This window comes from Erinaceus europaeus, chromosome 17 (assembly GCF_950295315.1).
Source record: "Erinaceus europaeus chromosome 17, mEriEur2.1, whole genome shotgun sequence".
Taxonomy (NCBI): domain Eukaryota; kingdom Metazoa; phylum Chordata; class Mammalia; order Eulipotyphla; family Erinaceidae; genus Erinaceus; species Erinaceus europaeus.
Genome location: NC_080178.1, coordinates 80,548,714 through 80,570,801, shown reverse-complemented (window position 1 = coordinate 80,570,801; position 22,088 = coordinate 80,548,714). Strand labels below are relative to the sequence as shown.

Sequence of the window (22,088 nt, the reverse complement as noted above, 5' to 3'; positions counted from 1 at the left end):
AGACAGACATGCCACAGCACTGTGCAGCTCTGTTTATGGTGATGCCAGGGATTGAAGCTGGGACCTGGGAGTCTCAGGCATGAAAGTCTTCTGTATAACCATTATGTTGTCTTCACAGCTCTGTCTTTAGTTTTCTACATGATTTGAATGGCATCACACTGGCATTTCTGAAATTGATTTATTTGGGGAAGGAGGAAGGAAGAGTGGAAGGGAGGAAGGAGCGAGAGAAAGACCACGTGTGGGAGCTAGAGAGGGCGAGCACATTTGCTCAGTTCTAGAGTATGGTGGTGACCAGATTCAGCCTAGGACATCCCTGCCTCAGATGCCAAAGCCTGGTGTGCTACAGCCTGTGTGTGCTCTCTCCTCGACCCACATTACAGGATTTGCTGTTTTCTTTTCTTTATTTTTTCCCTCCAGGGTCATCACTGGGGTTTGGTGCCAGCGCTATGAACCCACTGCTCCTGGAGGCCATGCCCCCATTTTATTGTACAGGACAGAGAGAACTTGAGAGGAGAGGGATAGAGAAGGAGAAAGAAGGACAGACACCTCAGACCTGCTTCACCGCTTGTGAAGCATCCCGCTTCAGGTGGGGAGCCAGGGGCTCAAACTCAGACCCTGGAGTGGGTCCCTGCCCTTCGTCTATGTGTGCTTAGCTGGGTGATCCACTGCCGGCCCCCGCTGTTTTTTGTATTTCAACTTCAAACATGACAAAGTCTTGGATTTAGAACCTATAAGTAATTCATTTGGGAAGTGAAGAAGAAATAGAAGTCTCATTCCACACCCAGCCTTTAACTTGTTTGTGTGTGTGAGGAGAGTGAAGAGCAAGGCCAGGACATCTCTTTCTAGGCGTCATGGGAGCTGGAAGGCAGGGCCTGAGGCCTGCAAGGCCTGTGCTCTACCACTGAGCCACCTCACAGGGACACCCTCTGGCACAGCTACACGTCCCTCTGCATGGTGTGAGGACACACATTCATTACAGGGTGTTTGGTGGCTGCTTACAACTTGACTCTTTACAAATTCTCGGCAATAAAAAAGTGAATCTTCCCTGACTAATGTTTTTTCTTCTCTTTTTTTTCGTCAAAGAGATTTTACAGCTGTTTCTTCCTTCACTTCTTTCCTTGTACTCAGTGAGAACCCACAGTGTCTGCAACTTGGATGGCTGAAACTCCAAGTTAACAAGTGGCCAGAGGAGCACTCCTGCCATGGCCTTACCTTTCCCACGGGCCATCGAACTGGAAACACATTCTAGTGAGCTCTTTTTTATCTTTTCATTTTTTCTCTTTGAGGATGACAAAGTCAACTGACTCAAGGATCCTGGAGGGCAGAATGGCAAGACTTTTGGCACATTTTATCTTAATTTTTTTTAATTATTTTTTATTACTATTATTTTATTTTCCTCCAGGGTTAGTGCTGGGCTTGGTGCCTGCACCATGAATCCACCACTCCTGGAGGCCATTTTTCCCCCTTTTGTTGCCCTTGTTGTTGTAGCCTCGTTGTGGTTATTATTATTGCCATTGTTGATGTTGTTCGTTGTTGGATAGGACAGAGAGAAATGGAGAGAGGAGGGGAAGACAGAGAGGGGGAGAGAAAGACAGACACTTGCAGACATGCACCACCGCCTGTGAAGCGACTCCCCTGCAGGTGGGGAACTGGGGCTCGAACCAGGATCATTACGCTGCTCCTTGAGCTTTGCGCTACATGCGCTTAACCCACTGCGTCACTGCCCGACCCCCCTTATTGACTTTTTATCTCCCCCACGCCCAAGTTAGACCCCACTGCACTTTAGGAAACATGATTCCTGGAGCCGCATATGCCTGTCTGCGAGCACACACAAGTTCCATGATAACAAACTCAAGCCAAATCTCAAGCTGAGAGTCCAGCACTTCGCTTACCGAAATGATTGGCAGCCTTCTCAAGCAAAAGGCTGAGACCTGAAGCAGTCTGCTAACCCACCTCCTACCAATGGACTTTGTAGCAGCTGCAGCAGAGAATTCACAGAGCTGCTGTCACACTCAGCTGTCTCACTGGGAAAGTGAATGATTGTTCCTCTAAACACCTGCCCCGTTCTCAGCCTCGGTCATCACTCAGTCCTGCTTACCCTATTTTCCAAACGGACACACTTCTCTACCCTCACTACCACTCTACAAATCTGAGCCACTGTCCTCTCCCAAGTTGACTGTTGCAAGTAACTACTAACTACTGACAGCTGCCCTGCTTCCTTGGTGGTTCCAGATGTTCAGAAAGGTAACACTGAAGGACAGTGAGGGAGCTACGTATCCTGTCATCCGTCTGTTGGGCTGTCAGACCTGTCACAATGTATTTCTCTGCTTTCCTACCATAACGTGTGATAACTTTCCCAACAGCACAATCAATCTGTATAGAAAACTGCTCTGCTTCTCCTGCTAAGTATTCTAGGTGTGGGAGGGAGGGCTAAGCAATGACTGATGGAAACTGCCACACAGCTGAAGTATCCCCAGCATCAGCCACTACAGTATCAACAGGTGCAGAGAGCTTACAGACTGCTTTGATGCAGATGCCCTGTTTATTTGTCCCTGTACTTTGTGACCCACTACAAAATGAAAATGCACAGTTTTCTGTTAATTCTTACGAATGTTGAGGGACCTACATTCCACTATCTCCCTCAGTGTGCACATCATCTTTAAAGATTGATCTTCTCAAAAGAAATGCAGCAAAGCCAATGGCAGCGGATTGGTGGCAACACTCTGTGGCTGAGGGATGACAGTGCCTGCCCGTGCAGTGGGCTGCAGAGGGGAGGCACAGTGCCCGACTTCCAGGGCTGGGCAGGAGGGATTCGATCATGGGGTTTCTGGACCCTGTGCTGTTTCTTTTTCTTTTTCATTCACCAGAGCTTTGCTCAGCTCTGACGAATAGTAAGGGGTTCAAGAGACCGGACACTGGATTTCTGAGCCTGAGGCATGGAAGTCTGTAGTATATCCACCCTGTTTTCTTCCTGATTTCTGTTTTCTTCTTGTGTTTTATTGCCATCAGGGTCTTCTCTCAGGCTTCAAGCATGCAGGATTCCACTGCTCCTGCAGGCTTCCTCTTTATCTTTTTCTCCTCTAGTAGGCAAGAGGTGCAGGGAGAGGTTAGAGAGAGAGAGGTAGGAGAGAGAGCATGCACTGCTCCACCACTTGGGAGGCATCTGTTTGACATGGTGCTCCCACGTGGGGCTGTGGCCTCAAAGCCGGGCTGCTGGGCACACTGAAGTGTGTTCTGCAGAGCGAGGACGCTGCTGGCCCCGATCTCCTTCAGTTTGTACCGACTGCCAACTCTCCACTGCTTCCCTTCCCCCTTCCACTATATTCAATCCTCAAAATGACCCTTTGAACAAATGCATGCAAGATCCCGTCTATCTTGTCTTCAAACCTGTCAATAACTTTCCGTGTCACCATGGCTAAGGGCAAAGCTTCAGTGTGTCCTACAGGGTGCTAGTGACTCTATTGCCAATGATCTCTTCATTCTCACTTCATGCCACCATCCTCCTCACAGGTGCATCCAACTATGCTTTCCACCCCCACCCGCATCCTTTCAAGCACTGCTCAGCTCTGGCGTATGGTGGTATAGGGGACTGACCCCTGGTCTTCAGAGCCTCAGGCACGACCGTCCCTCTGCATCACCATTATGCTGTCCACCCCTTCTATCTATGTCTGATCTCTCTCATCCTCATGCCTCCACATTTCCTTTTACTCCATTTGGAACATTAGGCCACCCTCATCTTGCTTTTCCCTCAGGACACTGGCCACACTGTTTAATCACATGTTTGTTCTTCTGAGAATTGACGCCAGGCCCCTCCGCCATTCAGGAAGCTCCCCGAGGTGAAGAACGACATTGTCACTGACAGTCACCTCAGACACGGCACTCAGCATGGCGCTGGCTGCACACGGTACACTGCATGCGCTCCCGGAATGTAGCGCGTTCCCTTGCATTTGTCCTCTGCAACATGATTTCAGCTTCAAGGAGGTCTGTCTTGCGACTTTATCAGCTCCAAGGAATGATTGTTTCTGTCCATCACTTTTGTACAGGAAAACAAAACCGAGGGAGCAAAAGAACCACTTCCTTATGTGTGTGATATGGAGCCTAGCACACCACAGTGTGCCCTGCCTGTCTCCACCACTCCAGGACACTCCTTTGTTTTACTTTAGAGAGAGAGGGGGAGAGAGAGACATACAGACAGACAGACAGACATGCCAGAGCATTGTTCAGCCTAACACGCCACAGTGTGCCCTGCCTGTCTCCACCACTCCAGGACACTCGTTTTTTTTTTTTTTTCTTGAGAGAGAGAGGGAGGGAGGTAGGTAGGGAGCGAGGCAGGGAGAGAGAGAGAGAGAGAGAGAGAGAGAGATTGAGAGGAAGACAGACATGCCACAGCACTGTGCAGCTCTGTTTATGGTGATGCCAGGGATTGAAGCTGGGACCTGGGAGTCTCAGGCATGAAAGTCTTCTGTATAACCATTATGTTGTCTTCACAGCTCTGTCTTTAGTTTTCTACATGATTTGAATGGCATCACACTGGCATTTCTGAAATTGATTTATTTGGGGAAGGAGGAAGGAAGAGTGGAAGGGAGGAAGGAGCGAGAGAAAGACCACGTGTGGGAGCTAGAGAGGGCGAGCACATTTGCTCAGTTCTAGAGTATGGTGGTGACCAGATTCAGCCTAGGACATCCCTGCCTCAGATGCCAAAGCCTGGTGTGCTACAGCCTGTGTGTGCTCTCTCCTCGACCCACATTACAGGATTTGCTGTTTTCTTTTCTTTATTTTTTCCCTCCAGGGTCATCACTGGGGTTTGGTGCCAGCGCTATGAACCCACTGCTCCTGGAGGCCATGCCCCCATTTTATTGTACAGGACAGAGAGAACTTGAGAGGAGAGGGATAGAGAAGGAGAAAGAAGGACAGACACCTCAGACCTGCTTCACCGCTTGTGAAGCATCCCGCTTCAGGTGGGGAGCCAGGGGCTCAAACTCAGACCCTGGAGTGGGTCCCTGCCCTTCGTCTATGTGTGCTTAGCTGGGTGATCCACTGCCGGCCCCCGCTGTTTTTTGTATTTCAACTTCAAACATGACAAAGTCTTGGATTTAGAACCTATAAGTAATTCATTTGGGAAGTGAAGAAGAAATAGAAGTCTCATTCCACACCCAGCCTTTAACTTGTTTGTGTGTGTGAGGAGAGTGAAGAGCAAGGCCAGGACATCTCTTTCTAGGCGTCATGGGAGCTGGAAGGCAGAGCCTGAGGCCTGCAAGGCCTGTGCTCTACCACTGAGCCACCTCACAGGGACACCCTCTGGCACAGCTACACGTCCCTCTGCATGGTGTGAGGACACACATTCATTACAGGGTGTTTGGTGGCTGCTTACAACTTGACTCTTTACAAATTCTCGGCAATAAAAAAGTGAATCTTCCCTGACTAATGTTTTTTCTTCTCTTTTTTTTCGTCAAAGAGATTTTACAGCTGTTTCTTCCTTCACTTCTTTCCTTGTACTCAGTGAGAACCCACAGTGTCTGCAACTTGGATGGCTGAAACTCCAAGTTAACAAGTGGCCAGAGGAGCACTCCTGCCATGGCCTTACCTTTCCCACGGGCCATCGAACTGGAAACACATTCTAGTGAGCTCTTTTTTATCTTTTCATTTTTTCTCTTTGAGGATGACAAAGTCAACTGACTCAAGGATCCTGGAGGGCAGAATGGCAAGACTTTCGGCACATTTTATCTTAATTTTTTTTAATTATTTTTTTATTACTATTATTTTATTTTCCTCCAGGGTTAGTGCTGGGCTTGGTGCCTGCACCATGAATCCACCACTCCTGGAGGCCATTTTTCCCCCTTTTGTTGCCCTTGTTGTTGTAGCCTCGTTGTGGTTATTATTATTGCCATTGTTGATGTTGTTCGTTGTTGGATAGGACAGAGAGAAATGGAGAGAGGAGGGGAAGACAGAGAGGGGGAGAGAAAGACAGACACTTGCAGACATGCACTACCGCCTGTGAAGCGACTCCCCTGCAGGTGGGGAACTGGGGCTCGAACCAGGATCATTACGCTGCTCCTTGAGCTTTGCGCTACATGCGCTTAACCCACTGCGTCACTGCCCGACCCCCCTTATTGACTTTTTATCTCCCCCACGCCCAAGTTAGACCCCACTGCACTTTAGGAAACATGATTCCTGGAGCCGCATATGCCTGTCTGCGAGCACACACAAGTTCCATGATAACAAACTCAAGCCAAATCTCAAGCTGAGAGTCCAGCACTTCGCTTACCGAAATGATTGGCAGCCTTCTCAAGCAAAAGGCTGAGACCTGAAGCAGTCTGCTAACCCACCTCCTACCAATGGACTTTGTAGCAGCTGCAGCAGAGAATTCACAGAGCTGCTGTCACACTCAGCTGTCTCACTGGGAAAGTGAATGATTGTTCCTCTAAACACCTGCCCCGTTCTCAGCCTCGGTCATCACTCAGTCCTGCTTACCCTATTTTCCAAACGGACACACTTCTCTACCCTCACTACCACTCTACAAATCTGAGCCACTGTCCTCTCCCAAGTTGACTGTTGCAAGTAACTACTAACTACTGACAGCTGCCCTGCTTCCTTGGTGGTTCCAGATGTTCAGAAAGGTAACACTGAAGGACAGTGAGGGAGCTACGTATCCTGCCTTCCGTCTGTTGGGCTGTCCGACCTGTCACAATGTATTTCTCTGCTTTCCTACCATAACGTGTGATAACTTTCCCAACAGAACAATCAATCTGTATAGAAAACTGCTCTGCTTCTCCTGCTAAGTATTCTAGGTGTGGGAGGGAGGGCTAAGCAATGACTGATGGAAACTGCCACACAGCTGAAGTATCCCCAGCATCAGCCACTACAGTATCAACAGGTGCAGAGAGCTTACAGACTGCTTTGATGCAGATGCCCTGTTTATTTGTCCCTGTACTTTGTGACCCACTACAAAATGAAAATGCACAGTTTTCTGTTAATTCTTACGAATGTTGAGGGACCTACATTCCACTATCTCCCTCAGTGTGCACATCATCTTTAAAGATTGATCTTCTCAAAAGAAATGCAGCAAAGCCAATGGCAGCGGATTGGTGGCAACACTCTGTGGCTGAGGGATGACAGTGCCTGCCCGTGCAGTGGGCTGCAGAGGGGAGGCACAGTGCCCGACTTCCAGGGCTGGGCAGGAGGGATTCGATCATGGGGTTTCTGGACCCTGTGCTGTTTCTTTTTCTTTTTCATTCACCAGAGCTTTGCTCAGCTCTGACGAATAGTAAGGGGTTCAAGAGACCGGACACTGGATTTCTGAGCCTGAGGCATGGAAGTCTGTAGTATATCCACCCTGTTTTCTTCCTGATTTCTGTTTTCTTCTTGTGTTTTAGGCTTCAAGCATGCAGGATTCCACTGCTCCTGCAGGCTTCCTCTTTATCTTTTTCTCCTCTAGTAGGCAAGAGGTGCAGGGAGAGGTTAGAGAGAGAGAGGTAGGAGAGAGAGCATGCACTGCTCCACCACTTGGGAGGCATCTGTTTGACATGGTGCTCCCACGTGGGGCTGTGGCCTCAAAGCCGGGCTGCTGGGCACACTGAAGTGTGTTCTGCAGAGCGAGGACGCTGCTGGCCCCGATCTCCTTCAGTTTGTACCGACTGCCAACTCTCCACTGCTTCCCTTCCCCCTTCCACTATATTCAATCCTCAAAATGACCCTTTGAACAAATGCATGCAAGATCCCGTCTATCTTGTCTTCAAACCTGTCAATAACTTTCCGTGTCACCATGGCTAAGGGCAAAGCTTCAGTGTGTCCTACAGGGTGCTAGTGACTCTATTGCCAATGATCTCTTCATTCTCACTTCATGCCACCATCCTCCTCACAGGTGCATCCAACTATGCTTTCCACCCCCACCCCCACCCGCATCCTTTCAAGCACTGCTCAGCTCTGGCGTATGGTGGTATAGGGGACTGACCCCTGGTCTTCAGAGCCTCAGGCATGACTGTCCCTCTGCATCACCATTATGCTGTCCACCCCTTCTGTCTATGTCTGATCTCTCTCATCCTCATGCCTCCACATTTCCTTTTACTCCATTTGGAACATTAGGCCACCCTCATCTTGCTTTTCCCTCAGGACACCGGCCATGTTGCTTAATCACGTTTGTTCTTCCGAGAATTGACGCCAGGCCCCTCCGCCATTCAGGAAGCTCCCCGAGGTGAAGAACGACATTGTCACTGACAGTCACCTCAGACACGGCACTCAGCATGGCGCTGGCTGCACACGGTACACTGCATGCGCTCCCGGAATGTAGCGCGTTCCCTTGCATTTGTCCTCTGCAACATGATTTCAGCTTCAAGGAGGTCTGTCTTGCGACTTTATCAACTCCAAGGAATGATTGTTTCTGTCCATCACTTTTGTACAGGAAAACAAAACCGAGGGAGCAAAAGAACCACTTCCTTATGTGTGTGATATGGAGCCTAGCACACCACAGTGTGCCCTGCCTGTCTCCACCACTCCAGGACACTCCTTTTACTTTAGAGAGAGAGGGGGAGAGAGAGACATACAGACAGAGAGACATGCCAGAGCATTGTTCAGCCTAACACGCCATAGTGTGCCCTGCCTGTCTCCACCACTCCACTCCAGCTCAGTGCTGCGACACTTCACAGACAAGCCCTGCACGGCCAGTGAGAAGCTGAGAGAAGCAGTGCAGAGTCCCCAAGCTCCCTGCGGAGGGTAGCACCCAAAGCCCTGCATGTGCCCAGCAGACTGAGGCACCTGCTGGGGAAATGAAAGTAAAAGGTGTTCAGGCTCAGGCCCAGCAGGAAGCTGGAGGAGGCAGGTCTCAGCCTTTCCCCAGCAGGCTCTGTGGACTAGCCCAGCATGTGGAGAGGGACTGAAAGGGAAGAGGTGGGCAACAGGAGGAGGGAGATGGGGGGAGAGGGAGAGGGGAGGGAGAGAGGGGAGAGAGAGAGGGAGAAGCCTAAGGGACTGGGGAGGCTCCTGAGGGCAGAGCATGTGTGGTAGAGTCAGTGCTGTCTTCTACAGGGACAAATCCACTGCCCCAGCCAGGGAGTCTGCTGCACGGACTGCCCTGCAGACAGCTGGGCGCCCAGAGCCGGCCTGGACCCAGACTTCTCTGCACTGCACCCCTCTGACCCTCAACCCCAGCTCTTCCCGCAGCTACTCTCAGCTGGAGCTCAGGTCTGCTCCTGTGACTCCCTCGGGGAAGAGTTCTCAGAATCTGTCACTTGGCCCTGGTCACTCCTTCCTTCCCTAGGTGCCATGTCCACAGCTCATTCCGGAGAGGGCAAAGGCAGCTGATTCAGCAGCCCAGACAAGGAAAGGTCCACTGGACCCTGGGCCCAGGGGCCTCAACGCCGAGTGTGAGAAAGACCATGGCAGTGAGACAGCAAGTCTGGAGTTCAGCTGGGGGGCTGGTGAAGCCAGAGAAACCCTCCCCCCCACAGCTGATTTCCACAGGGCAAGAAAGCTGCCAGTCTGCAGAGTCCCTGCTGTGCCAGACCTGCAGCCTCCCAGGTAGGCACCAAGAGTCCCGACCTGTAGCTGGGAGTACCGCCTCTGTCTGGACACAGGTCCAAAGGAAGACGGGAAGCAGGTGCGGCCGAGTCCCCTCCTAGTGTGGCTCCCAGAAGGGAGGTGAGAAAGCAAAGTCAGGAAGCAGGCATGGAAGAACACAAATGAGTGACAAGCACGCTTCAGGGTGAATCACCAGGAACAGGCCAAAGTCCCTGGTGAGGGCGAGGGCTAGGACTCTTTCTCCCCCTTAAGCAGGTGATGATCGGAGTTTAGAAAAATCCACACTGTACCCGCTCAGTCACGCATGCCTGTAGGGGGCTGAGCCACTTTTGGTGTGACCCTGGACAGTTAGCCGGCTATCTAATGTCCCCGGTGAGATGGGAAAACTGACCATCTTCAAGGGCAGGCGGTGGCGCACTGGGTCAAGCGCAGCATCACCTTGTGCGAGGATCCAGGCTGGAGCCCCGGCCCCCACCTGCAGACAGGGCCTTTCAAAAGGCGTGAAGCAGGTCTGTGGGTGTCTGTCTTTCTCTGTCCTTCTCTCTCCATTTCTCTCTGTCCTGTCAAATAAAAACACAGTAGAAAGGAAAACATGGCCACCAGGAGCTGTGGATTCATAGTACTGGCACCAAGCCCGAAGGAGAACCATGGTGGAGATGAGAGGGGGAGAGGGAGGGAGAGAAGTTGCAGTCTTCCTGAAGCCCAGGTGAGTGTGAGGATCCAAACAAACCAGGCTGTGGCTGGTCGTTGTAAGCTGATTACATACATGAGTTAACATACATGAAGCATTAGTGTACTACTCCCGGCAATGAATCCCCAGGCTTGCAGTGGGGAACGACGGTGAAGACTGCCAAACTCGCAGGTTGTAACCTTATTAGGCATAACTGGATTACATTGGGAGGAAAAACAGTATTTCTCCTTCTCCTGTTGGCCATTACCTTATTTCCAAATTAGCACGTGCATTCTCAAACCTCAGCTAGCTGCCCTTCTCCCTTCAGCCTTTCCAGATGCGCCCCTATTGCGAAAGTGAACCAGCCCACCCAGAGCCTCCTCTCTCACATGTCCATTGGGGGTGGGGGTGGGTGCCGGGCAGGACCCGGATGGGTCCTGGGGGTCCCTGGTGTCTGGGGTCGTGGCCAGGTCAGGTCAGGCGCCAAACCGGCAGTGGCACGGTCCTGGATCGGCCACATCTCTGGAGGTCCCAGCCCAGGCCCCTGGGTGCGGTGACCCCTGTGACTGGAGTTCCAGCCTGGATTCTGCACTCTGCGCCGCACAGGTCCTGAAGAGGGACCCGGGAGGCTGCACGGCCTGCTAGTCCGGGCTTGTCAGTCTGACATCTGGCTGCAGTCTCCCGCAGCACCCCAGGCAACCCCCGGAGCTCAAAGCCAATGCCTCGGGGCTGGAGGGACCCACAGCCGCCTACACCCCATGGGCATCCGGGCAGGGCCGCGCTCGCCCGAGCAGGAGAAGGAGCGCCCCGGCCAGGCCCGGCTCCTGCGCCTTTATAAGGCAGCGCTGCCGCCCTGAACTCAGTGTTTCTTGGACACCAGCCCCGCTGCCAGGCTTTACCGCAACACAGGCCTTGCGGAGTCACCGGCCCACCGCAGCCACAGCGTCGGGCTGTCCTGTCTCCACCTCCAGGCGGAAAGCCTTCGCAACAGGTAGGTGACTGGGCAGGGCGGGCTCAGAGGAAACCCCCACGCTGGAGGGTGTCCCCACTGGTCGCCAGTCCCGGTGCGGTGCGTGCATTTGGCTGCGCTCCCGAGACCCAACCCCCTGCAGCCTGCGGGCAAACTCAGAGCAGGGGCGCCGGGCAAGGGCTTCCCCAGCAGGGCGGGCGGGCGGGCGGGCAGAAGGCAGAACAGCCGCCATCCCACTGCCATCCCGCAGCCTGCGCGGGGCCGCCTGGGCGCTGGGGTCTCCTGGGTTGCTGAGGCTGGACTCTGCTCTCTCCTGCCCAGGATCTGAGCGCGTCGTTGCTGTCACCGTTGCAGGCATGAAGTTGGCTGTGGTCGCGCTGATGTACCTGGTCGCGCTCGCCTTCCTGGGCGCGGACACTGCGCGGCTGGACGTGGCGTCCGCGCTGAGCAAGAAGTGAGTGGCCGGCAGCCCCTTCCGGCCTCCCCGGGCCGGGCTGCGGCAAGAGGAGGCGGGCTGTGCGGGGCCCAGGGCTGGGCGCTCACGGACCGTCTGCGCGTGTTTTCCAGGCGGGACGAGCGGGCGCTCGGTCGCGACAGGAGGGAACTTCGCGTGTCCAGCAGCCACCCCGCCGGGCCCGCGCAGACGCTCGTTCAGCCCCTGGACGGGAAGGGCGCCTCCGGGGGCCCCCAGGCCAGGTACCTCGCGGGACCGGCGCGGGTGGGCGGCGGGAGGCCCCTCTGCGCCCCGGGCCCCGGACAGTGCCAGGCTCCCGGCGGTTTCTCACGCGCCCTCGCTCCCGCCCGCAGCAGCCCGGACGCCGCCCGCATCCCAGCCAAGCGCTACCCGCAGAGCATGAACACCTTCCAGCGCCCCCGCAGCATGGGCTGCCGCTTTGGGCCGTGCGCAGTGCAGATATTGGCGCACCAGCTGTACCGGCTCACCGACAAGAACAAGCTCCCCGAGGCCCCCCGCGACAAGATCAGCCCCCAGGGCTACGGCCGGAGGCGCCGGCGCTCCGCGCCTTAGACGGGCCCCGACCTCCTGGGCGCGCCGCGGCCGCCGCGGCCTCCTCGCCCTCGTCGGGGCCTGAGCGGCGGACCGAGGTGCGCCCACGTCCCAGGGCCGGGGCCGGGGCGTCGCTCCGCAGCCGGCAGAGACCCGCGCCCGAGGCGCCGCAGCGGCGGGAGCCCTGGCCGTGCATCCGAGACGGCGTGTGCGGGGGGCCGAACGGGAACGCAGACGCGCCGCCGCGCCCCGCACGGGGTCTGAGCCATGGTGTGAGCGCCGCCAGCGGAGCTTCCCGGGGCCGCGGGCCCGCCAGCCTCGTGGATACTTGAACTCCGTCCTCAGTGCAATGGCGGAGCGCCTGCTGCCAGTGACTTTCCCTATTTAAGCGCCGCGGCCGGGGAGGCTGCGAATAGAGCTATTTTTCTACCTGATGTTCCTGTCGTGTCACGGGCATTTAAAGAGAAGCTGCATCGTCCCCGCGTCTGTGTGTCTGTGTGTCTGTCTGAGAGTGTCCGCAGTCCAGCTGCTGCGAGGGCAGAGGCGGCGGGCGGCTAGGTGCTGACCCCCCTCTGCTAGCCGAGGCCAGTGCGTCCCGAGGTCCGGGTGCGGGCGGGTGCGGGGCGCCCCGGGCCGGGTCGGGATCCGCTTCGGGATCCGCTTCTGGCGTCGCCGCAGCACCGGGCGGGGCCGGGCGGGTCTCCCGGGCTTGTGCTCAAGCTTTGGGGATGGTGTCACCCACTTGTCATCAAACACAAGGGGCCAGGCCGTCTCCTGAAAAAGCCAACACCTTGGCTGAACAAGCTAGGGGTGGAGGGAGTGATGGGAACCGTTCTTTTTTTAGTGCCTGCGTTTATCACTTTACACACCTTATGGAACTTAGTTCTTAGAGGCCCAGCAATAACTGCTTGCAGATAAGGAGGCTGCATCTCAGACACGATCAGATCTTACACCTTATGGAACCTAGTTCTTACAGAAGCCCAGCAGCTATCTGCTTGCAGACAGAGAGGCTGAATCTCAGAGACTCCCGTAAAGTAACTTAGCCAAGGTCACACAGTGAATTCTGAGTGTGGGAGACAGGTTTGCACGCTAATGCCCCAGGTCATTTTGATGCCATGAAGACATAAAGGGTAGAGTGGGATAACCTGAACAGTTGCGTTCTCAAGCCACCTGTCCCCAGATGTCTTCTGCTCCGGGAACGGCTTGGGTGGTGACTTAGACTGTGGTTCTGAGAAGTCTGCGTGTGGCCTTGCAGGAAGGAATGGAAGCAGAAGCGCTCCTGCAGTGTGCTTGGTGAACGCAAAGTAAACTACTGAAGGGAGGTGTCACATTCTTGGTCCTGGTTTGAACAGGAATCATAAATCAGGAGCAGCCCCCCACCCTCAGCAAAGCCACTGACCTTTCTGGTTCTGGTTGCCAAACAGAGTCAGAGTACCCAGGGAAGCCTCCTGAGCTATTCCCGGCCCAAACAGCCCCACACGTAGGTCTGGAGTGTCTGGAAGAACATCTGTGTCTACAGAGCTGCCAACAGAGCGCCCACCCGGGAGGTGGGACCCTTTGTCTTTGGCAACTGCTGACCCAGGCAGCTTTGCAGAGGGTGTTGTGAGCTGACTCTGAGAGAGACATAGGAGTGTTGCGCCTCCTTTCCTAGCTGAGAGAGACAGACAGACAGACAGACAGAGAGGCAGAGGCAGAGACAGACTGACTCTGACTGTTACCTTGGGTCACGAAGGGTTCTATCAACGCTGGGCCGGAGGGTCCGTCTTCACTGCCTGGGAGAAGGGTGAGGCCAGGCAGCTCTGCCTGGTGGTCCTGCTGGCCTTCCAGAGCTAGTTTGCAACATTCTGGAGAAACAATAGAATGACCGTGACCACACAAGCAGCTGGATTTAGTAGGTTGCTCTACATTAATCCAAGAGCAAGCAAGTGGTTCTGAGAATCAAGATAAAAATTTTCAAAACAAAAATGTATTTTTCTCATTACCCAATGATTATTCAGTGTAAGAAATATTCATGGGCAGAGGGTAGACAGCATAATGGTTATGCAAAGTGACTCTCATGCCTGAGGCTCCAAAACCCAGGTTCAATCCCTCGCACCACCATAAGCCAGAGCTGAACAATGCTCTGGTAAAAAAAAAAAAAATACATACATACATATATATATATATATATATATATATATATATATATTCACCTTAGGGGCTAGGCAGTGGTACAGCTGGCAAACTGCATATCCTATGAACCTGGGTTCAAGCCCCTGGTGTCTGTGTCTGCAGGGATCTCTGTCTTACTCACTTTTCCTCTCTGTCTTCCCCTCAGCTCTCAATTTCTGACTATCCAATAATAAGTAAAAAGATTTTAATAATAAACTTAAAAAAGAAAAGCAACCACCTTTTACACAACTCCCAGAGACTGCCTCTATTAATATTTTAGTATATAACAAAAATACCACCTCTTAGATATTTTAATACATCGTATATGTACACACATACACACATACTCACTCTCACACCTATTTTCAGGTATCTTAAACTGAATTAATTTTATTCCTTAGTTTATCTGGTCAGCATAAGACTTCTCTCTTTAAATATCTCCTTTATAGGATCCTTTTAAAATATATTTGTATATGTCACATGTTTTTAGTTTTTAAAATATTTTTTTTTGTTATGTGACGTTTCTTTTCTCTGACAAATATTTATTGCTATTTATTTATTCATGAAAGCGAGAAAGCAAGTAATAGACAGAGAGAGAACATATAAGTAAACAGATAAAAACTTAAAATAACAAGTATATTGCCGTTATCTTCTGCTTTTATCACTGCAAGTTATTATCAAGGACTGGGCAGTGACACACCTGCTTGAGCACGCGTTACCTGTCATAAGAACCTGGGTTCAAGCCCCTAGTGCCACCTGCGGAGAAACGTCACCAGCAGTGAAGCAGGGCTAAAAGGACTGGCGTAAGGATCCAGGTTCGAGACCCCTGGGCTCCCCACCTGCAGAGGAGTCGCCTCACAAGCGGTGATGTTACAGAAGAAACATCCTCAGAACAGCTCTGAGAGTTACAGCTCCAGGCCACAGCAGATCTGAAGGCGAGTCTGAGGCCGTGTCCCGTGGAGGGCGAGCAGATACTTTACTACCCGCTCAGCTCCCGGCTGACTCCAGCCACACTAGACCCCCAGAGGGATTGGGAAAGCCGCTTATATAGCCCTCAAGCTATATACTGTAAAAAATGGAGACTAATCCCTAGCACTGCAAAAACGGTATCATCTGTTTTCCATCTACACCATGCCTCGGCCTCGCGTGAGCTTAATGTGCAGCTTGGCGATACGAGAATCCGGCATGAAGCCCAGCCAGTCTATCTTGGCGTTACTCTCGATCGCACCCTGTCATTTCACGAACATCTCATAAAAACTGCAGCAAAGGTGGGCGCGAGGAATCACATCATTGCAAGACTGGCCAGCTCCTCATGGGGCACGAGCGCTTCCACACTACGATCATCATCTCTGGCATTATGCTATTCCACTGCAGAATACTGTGCCCCAGTATGGTTCCGTAGCCCCCATGTCCACTTGGTCGACTCCAAATTATATTCCTCCATGAGGATCATTTCTGGAACCATCCGTTCCACCCCGGTTCCATGGCTGCCAGTTCTTAGCAACATCGCCCCGCCAGATATTTGTCGGGATGCGCATCATCTAAGTTCATTTCCCACGTCTACACTCAACCGGACCTGCCAATATACGCGGATATCTTCGCCCACCCTGTCCAACGCTTGACGTCTCGTCACCCAATCTGGTCCCCTACGCCTACACTGAACTTCTCTGTTCCAGACTCTTGGAAACAGAGCTGGCAGTCAGCTGAGGTAAAGAACAAACACCTCATCACAGACCCCTGCGAGCGTCAACCCGGCTTTGACCTGGCACGTTATGATTGGGCCCTCCTCAGTCGCTATCGAACAGGCCATGGCCGGTGCGCCGCTATGTTCCATCGCTGGGGAGCCAGAGACGACCCGAACTGCCCCTGCGGCTCCAGACAGACTATGACCCACATAGTCAACGACTGCCACCTCTCCAGATTCAAAGGAGGTCTCGAAACTTGACATCATGCTCAACCTGACGCTGTTGACTGGCTACAGAAGAAGGGCAAAGGCTAGAAGCCCTCAAGCTGGGAGCATGCACTGATTGGTTACAAGGTGCGCGCTGATTGGTTACCAGGTGCACCAATCAGGTGTGCTCAAGGGGAATGTGCGAAGGGTTTGGTCACATTGTGAGTCATCATATTAGAGGAAGCATGAGGTGGATTGATTACGTTCCACACCCAATACGGGCTGTAGATGCAAGAGAATACAAAGTGATACATACAATTCTGCTGGCTACATTCTATGAAAAGAAATGATTTAACCAGATTTGGTTACATTTCTAGTCCCCTAGGTTTGCTGAATTCAGGGACAGCAGACACACTTGTCTACTGTGCAATTGGGGAACATTTTCTTCTGTCTTTCTCTCCCCTTCTTTGCCGCCCCCTCCTCTCTGCATTTCTCTGTCCTATCCAACATCAACATCAATAACAATAATAACTAGAACAATGATAAGACACTCTCTGGTGACTTGGTTGTTCCAAAGTAGTTCCAGTCTCGACTTGTTGCAGTCAGGTGATCTTTGCTATTCGTTGTTCATTATAGAAGTTTCAAAACTGGGTAGAACTGGAGTCTGGGCAGAGTTGTGGTCTCTGGATGCTCTGCTGATTTGGTGGGTTCCCAAAGTAGTTCTTGTGAGTCGGGCTGTAGCTCAGCGGGTTAAGCACATGAGGCGCAAAGCACAAGGACTGGCACGAGGATCCCGGTTCGAGCCCCCGGCTCCCCACCTGCACGGGAGTCGCTTCACAAGCGGTGAAGCAGGTCTGCAGGTGTCTTTCTCTCCCCCTCTCTGTCTTCCCCTCCTCTCTCCATTTCTCTCTGTCCTATCCAACCACAATGACATCATCAACAACAACTACTACTACAATAAAAACACAACAACCAACCAAACAAACAAGGGCAACCAAAGGAGCTCTAGTCCTGTCTTGTTGTGGCCTTTTCTTGTCTCTTAAGGAGGGATTCTGGTGTTGCCGCCAATATCCTCTGATGTAAGAACCTGCAGAAAACGCCCTCATCCCATGGCACTGAATGAGGGTTTCCTGAGGCAATGTATTCATAGAGGTTGTCACCTGACTGGAAGGCTTCTGTGCACAGACGACGCTCCAGTCTGTGAGAGGGACGCCCAGACCTCCTCTCCCAGTTTGCATTCTCTGTACAGTGTCTGGCATCTCACACACCCATCCCCCTCCACATCCTTGCCAACTTCTCATGGGTCTGCTTTTCTGATATCTGCCACTCTGGTGAGTATGACGTGACGTGGCAGGGCCTGGTGGTGGCACACCTGGTTGAGTACACAAGGATCTGGGTTCAACCACCCTCTCCCTTCCTGTGGGGGAGATGCTCCATGAGTCGGTGAAGTAGGTCTGCTGCAGGTTCTGTTTCTATCCCCCTCTCTATCTGCCACCCCAACTCATCCTTCTTGATTTCTCTTCCCTATCAAATAGAGATTAATTTAAAAAAAAAAGTGGGCTACTGGAGTGGTGGATTCACAGTCTGACACTCAGCCCAAGCAGTAATTTTTGTGGCAATAAAAAATAAAGTGGTTTCCCCAGAGCCCTGCCCCACTAGGGAAAGAGAGAGGCAAGCTAGGTGTACGGATCCACCTGCCAATGCTCATGTTCAGCGTGGAAGCAATTACAGAAGCCAGACCTTCCACCTTCTGCATCCCACAATGACCCTGGGTCCATGCTCCCAGAGGGATAGAGAATAGGGAAGCTATCAGGGGAAGGGGTGGGATCTGGAGTTCTGGTGGTGGGAATTATGTAGAGTTGTACCCCTCTTATCCTATAGTTTCCATCAGTGTTTCCATTTTATAAATAAAAATTAAAGTGAAATAAAAAATAAAGTTGTATTATACTGATAAGCCTAATAGTAATAAAAATGACCAATTAAAAGTAGTTACATTCTGCCTTTTCAGTTGATATTAGAGTTTCCTAGGGCGAAACCCTTAAGGGAAATGTTTAGATTGCCTGTATGTAAATTAGATTGCCTGTATGTAAATGTTTAGATTGCCTATATGTAAATTATCTTATGAACATTTTACTTACTTATTTCTGAGAGAGAACAAAGCATTATTCTGGCATACGGGACACCAGTTCAACTTGGTGACTACATGCTTGAGAGTCTAGACTTATGCATTGTGCTATCTCCTGTGTTACTAGCTGTAGACCCTTCAAAGACCACCTTTGTCCTGCCTTCAAGGTCCCTCCTGTGAAATGTGTCAAAGAAATATTCTAGGGTGGCAGATGTTTGTTCCCCTATATTTATATAACCAAATGTCACTTGTTTACTCTCTTTCTCTGATTTTGCCTCCAGGGTTATTGCTGGGGCTCAGTGCCTGCAGTATGAACCCCTGCTCCTGGCAGGCATTTTTCCCCATTTTGTTGCCCTTGTCCTTGCTGACATTGCTGTTCTTGTGAGATAGGACAGAGAGAAATGGAGAGAGGAGGGGAGGACAGATAGGGGGAGAGAAAGACAGACACCTGCAGACCTGCTTCACTTCTTGTGAAGCGACCCCCCTGCAGGTGGGGAGCCAGGGGATTAAACTGGGATCCTTATGCTGGTCCTTGCACTTGGTGTCATGTGCGCTTAATCCACTGCGCTACTGCCGGCCCCCAAACTTGTTTTTTGTTTTGTTTTGTTTTGTTTTTTATTTCTAACCCTAACCCTAACTTGTCTATTTAAAGCATTTTTTAAAAATTTATGCTTAATACTTACAAGATTGTAAAGTTATAGGGTCTAGTTCCATACTGTGCCCGTCACCAGCGTTCTGTGTCCCACCCTCCCAGTGATAACCAGCATACTTCTCACAAAGTTTTCAAACTGTCATTTCATGGCAAACATTTTGTGATGTCACTTCATACCCAGTCCATAGTCAGATCTGCCCATCTTAAAAATGCCTTTTGGGGCTGGCAAACTAGCTCACCTGGAGAGTGTGTCTGGACGGCCCTGTAGCAGCTCAGGTATGAGCCTGGCCCTGGCTGCACTGGGGGAAGCTTTGATGCGGTGGTGTCCTTCCTTCCCTCTGTCTCTCTCTTTCTCTTGATATCTGAAAAAGGCAGTCCAGAGTGGTGAAGTCCCAGTGATTGGGGAGGAAAAAGCATGTTACAATGGTTTATTTTAAAAAGCAAGATTGTGACTTATTTATTAGCATTATTTCAATTTAGGACATCCCGCTTTCCTGCTGTTTTCATGCCACGGACTTGCTGAAGAAGACAATGCTTAATAACTGCTTCCTAGAACCGTTCCTATTGGTCATCTTGAGCTGCCCAGGACCTGGAGCAGCACTTTGATTCCCTGCAATGCATGTGCCAGAGTGGTGGTTCTCTCTCTGTCTCTCTCTCTCTCTCATGTTAATACATAAAAAAATCTTTTGCAAAAACAACAAAAGCCCAAACTCGATTCTCTCCCTCATCCTGCCTGTGTAGATTCAGCAGGACCCACAGCCTCCACTGGGTGGGGATGGGTCAAAGTTGCAGACTTTCTCCCACACAGCCAGAGGGTCTTGAATGTTGACCTCTGTGCACTTCTTAGCTGCACTTTTCCCACTTGACCTTTCCCCTAGTAAATCAGAGGCAGTGTCTCAAGGAGGAGAATCAAGATTGGTACCACCCGAACGCAGAGAGAAAGAAAAAGAATAGAACAGTCAATGTTAGCTTTCTGGCTTTGAAAATAGCCTCTTGAAGCCCACATCAAAAACAAAGCCTTTTATTTGCAGAGAACCAGGTTTTGTGGAGAGAAGAAAAGGCCCTGGAGAAGCCAAAGTGAAGGCCCGGAAGCGTGAGGGATGGGGCATTGCCCTAAGGACGTACTGAGAAAGGCCAGAGGAAGAACTAGACCAAGCTCCTTCACCCCAGTGTCCTGTGAGCTGGGGAGAACAGGGACCCAGGAAGCTGGGGGAAGGCCTGGGGGTGCAGGAGGTGGGACCCTATAGACAGAGGATGCCTCTGATAGACTGAAAATCAGTTGCGGAAATCTCCCCAGGCCAACCCCGTGCAAGTAATTTCCAGTCTGCAGAGACATCCTCGCTCAACAGGTCCCCACTGTCGCCTGCTGTTGCTGAGCCCAGAGCCCTGTCAGCTGCTCATTTCTGCCACTGCCGGAGACTGTGTGGGAAGAAGGACCGGGGAGGGTGGTTTCATCACCGATGGTCTGCAGGTCCTGTTCTGGGAGAGCAGAAGGGACACTTGCCTGTGCCTGGAGTCAATGTAGAGGCCCAGGCATATAGTTGAAGTGACAAGGACACTAGTGACACTCCCAGGGGGTGTAGGCAGCAAGATGGTCATGCAGAAGAGACTCTCATGCCTGAGGCTCTATAAACCAGATGTGAGAAGTACTCTGGTTTAAAAAAAATCACTCTCAACATTTCTGTCATTTATTTATTTATTCATGATTTATATTGAGTTACAAACTTATAAGATAACAGGGATTTAATTCCACACCTGTTCCACAAGAGTTCCGCGTCCCCATCTCCTCCAGGGGAACTGCAGGGCTTCTCCCAAGATCACAGACTTGGGCTGACTATTATTTCTATAGCTATCTACCTCTATTTATATATATTTGCCCATGATATCTATGGGCCTGAATTCTCATCTGCGTCTCACCTTCTACTCCCAAGTGTCCATTGTATTTCCCTTCTCCTTCCAAGTCCTAAAGAAATTGGAGTTGAGTCCTCTGGTCATCTTCCCTAAACATTTGTCCCTATGGGGCAAAATTTAGGGGGTGGATACAGAAGGTCAGAGCTCTGGCTTCTGTAATTGCTTCTCCGCTGAACATGGTTGGCAGATGGATCCATACTCCCAGCCTGCTTCTATCTTTCCCTAGTGGAGTAGCGGCCTGAAGAGGACACATTAGTGAGATCATCTGCCCAGGCACTCCCGACTTCTTAACTCAAAGGACAAAGCACTGCGTAGCAAAGAGACAGTGGGGTTGAAGGGAGGGCCATCTGTCTGTGTATTTGAATGGGCTGGAGCCTGGGAAAACCATTTCATTTCATTCACGAGGTACATGTGGGACAGAGTCAGCAGCCTAACTTTGTTCCTATGTTCGGGTCCAGTTTTTCTCTTACTTGATGGGTTTGGACCTTTACCCCTTTGAACTGTTAAAATCACTTTGAGTGAGTCTTAAGAAACAATAGCGATGCCTTGATATCACTACAGTGGGTGTCCCTTGGGATACATCCTTATGTCCACCCCTAACACAGACAGGCTATACTATATTGATGTAAACTCACTGGTTTATTGCGTTGCTAGTTGTTCCGTTATATTTATAGTCAATGTCTTGAACATTTTGTCTGTGGAAATTCTAAAAAAAATTAAAATACAAATACTGACATGAGGGCCCATCCCAAACTGGACTAGATTTTCTGTGAGTGGCAGAGTGTTATGGTGTGACTGAGAATGTGACTTTATCTTAGTGTGAGACCACATGATCATTCTTTAGCTAATATACCCCAGAGATCATAACAACTAAGTCTAAGCATTTTCCATGTATTTAAGTGTTTGTAGATTTTGAGGCCGTATTGGGTAGCACGGCCACTGACAGAAGGGTCAGCTGCAGCCAGGAGAGGAGGCACAGGTGTGTGGAGAAAAGCCCAACTGCAGGTGGCAGCAAGGCCAGTTCAGGGTGAGGTGACAGACAGCAGCCGGATGGCCGTGCTCTCTAGAGCTGGCAGCAAGGAGGGCCAAGTTCCTAGTGACACGGCAGCAGGGTGCTAGAGAGAAGAGCGAGAACATTCTAGAGACAAACCGGAGGCAGCATCCAGCAAAGTCCAGTTCTAGGAGGAGACAGGCCCCTG

At 51.3% G+C, this 22,088-nt stretch overlaps 2 protein-coding genes across 2 annotated transcripts in view; both read left to right on the top strand.

The window, feature by feature from the left end:
- The window catches only part of LOC132533923 (pro-adrenomedullin-like), a 68,866-nt gene that overhangs the window by 18,159 nt on the left and 28,619 nt on the right, over positions 1-22,088 (top strand). The gene's annotated exons all lie outside the window — the stretch shown is intronic.
- Positions 11,047-12,637, top strand: LOC132533924 (pro-adrenomedullin-like). The gene is made up of 4 exons (XM_060177185.1): positions 11,047-11,174; positions 11,475-11,607; positions 11,721-11,849; positions 11,961-12,637. Exons 2-4 carry the CDS (start codon positions 11,510-11,512, stop codon positions 12,178-12,180), a joined length of 447 nt encoding a protein of 148 aa, XP_060033168.1. The 5' UTR covers positions 11,047-11,174; positions 11,475-11,509; the 3' UTR covers positions 12,181-12,637.

Bases quoted from the DNA above. Each gene is read 5' to 3' on its own strand.
- LOC132533924 (XM_060177185.1), top strand. From the start codon at position 11,510: ATGAAGTTGGCTGTGGTCGCGCTGATGTACCTGGTCGCGCTCGCCTTC. The intron at 11,608-11,720 runs GTGAGTGGCCGG...CGTGTTTTCCAG, and splicing joins GCGTCCGCGCTGAGCAAGAA to GCGGGACGAGCGGGCGCTCG. The intron at 11,850-11,960 runs GTACCTCGCGGG...TCCCGCCCGCAG, and splicing joins TCCGGGGGCCCCCAGGCCAG to CAGCCCGGACGCCGCCCGCA.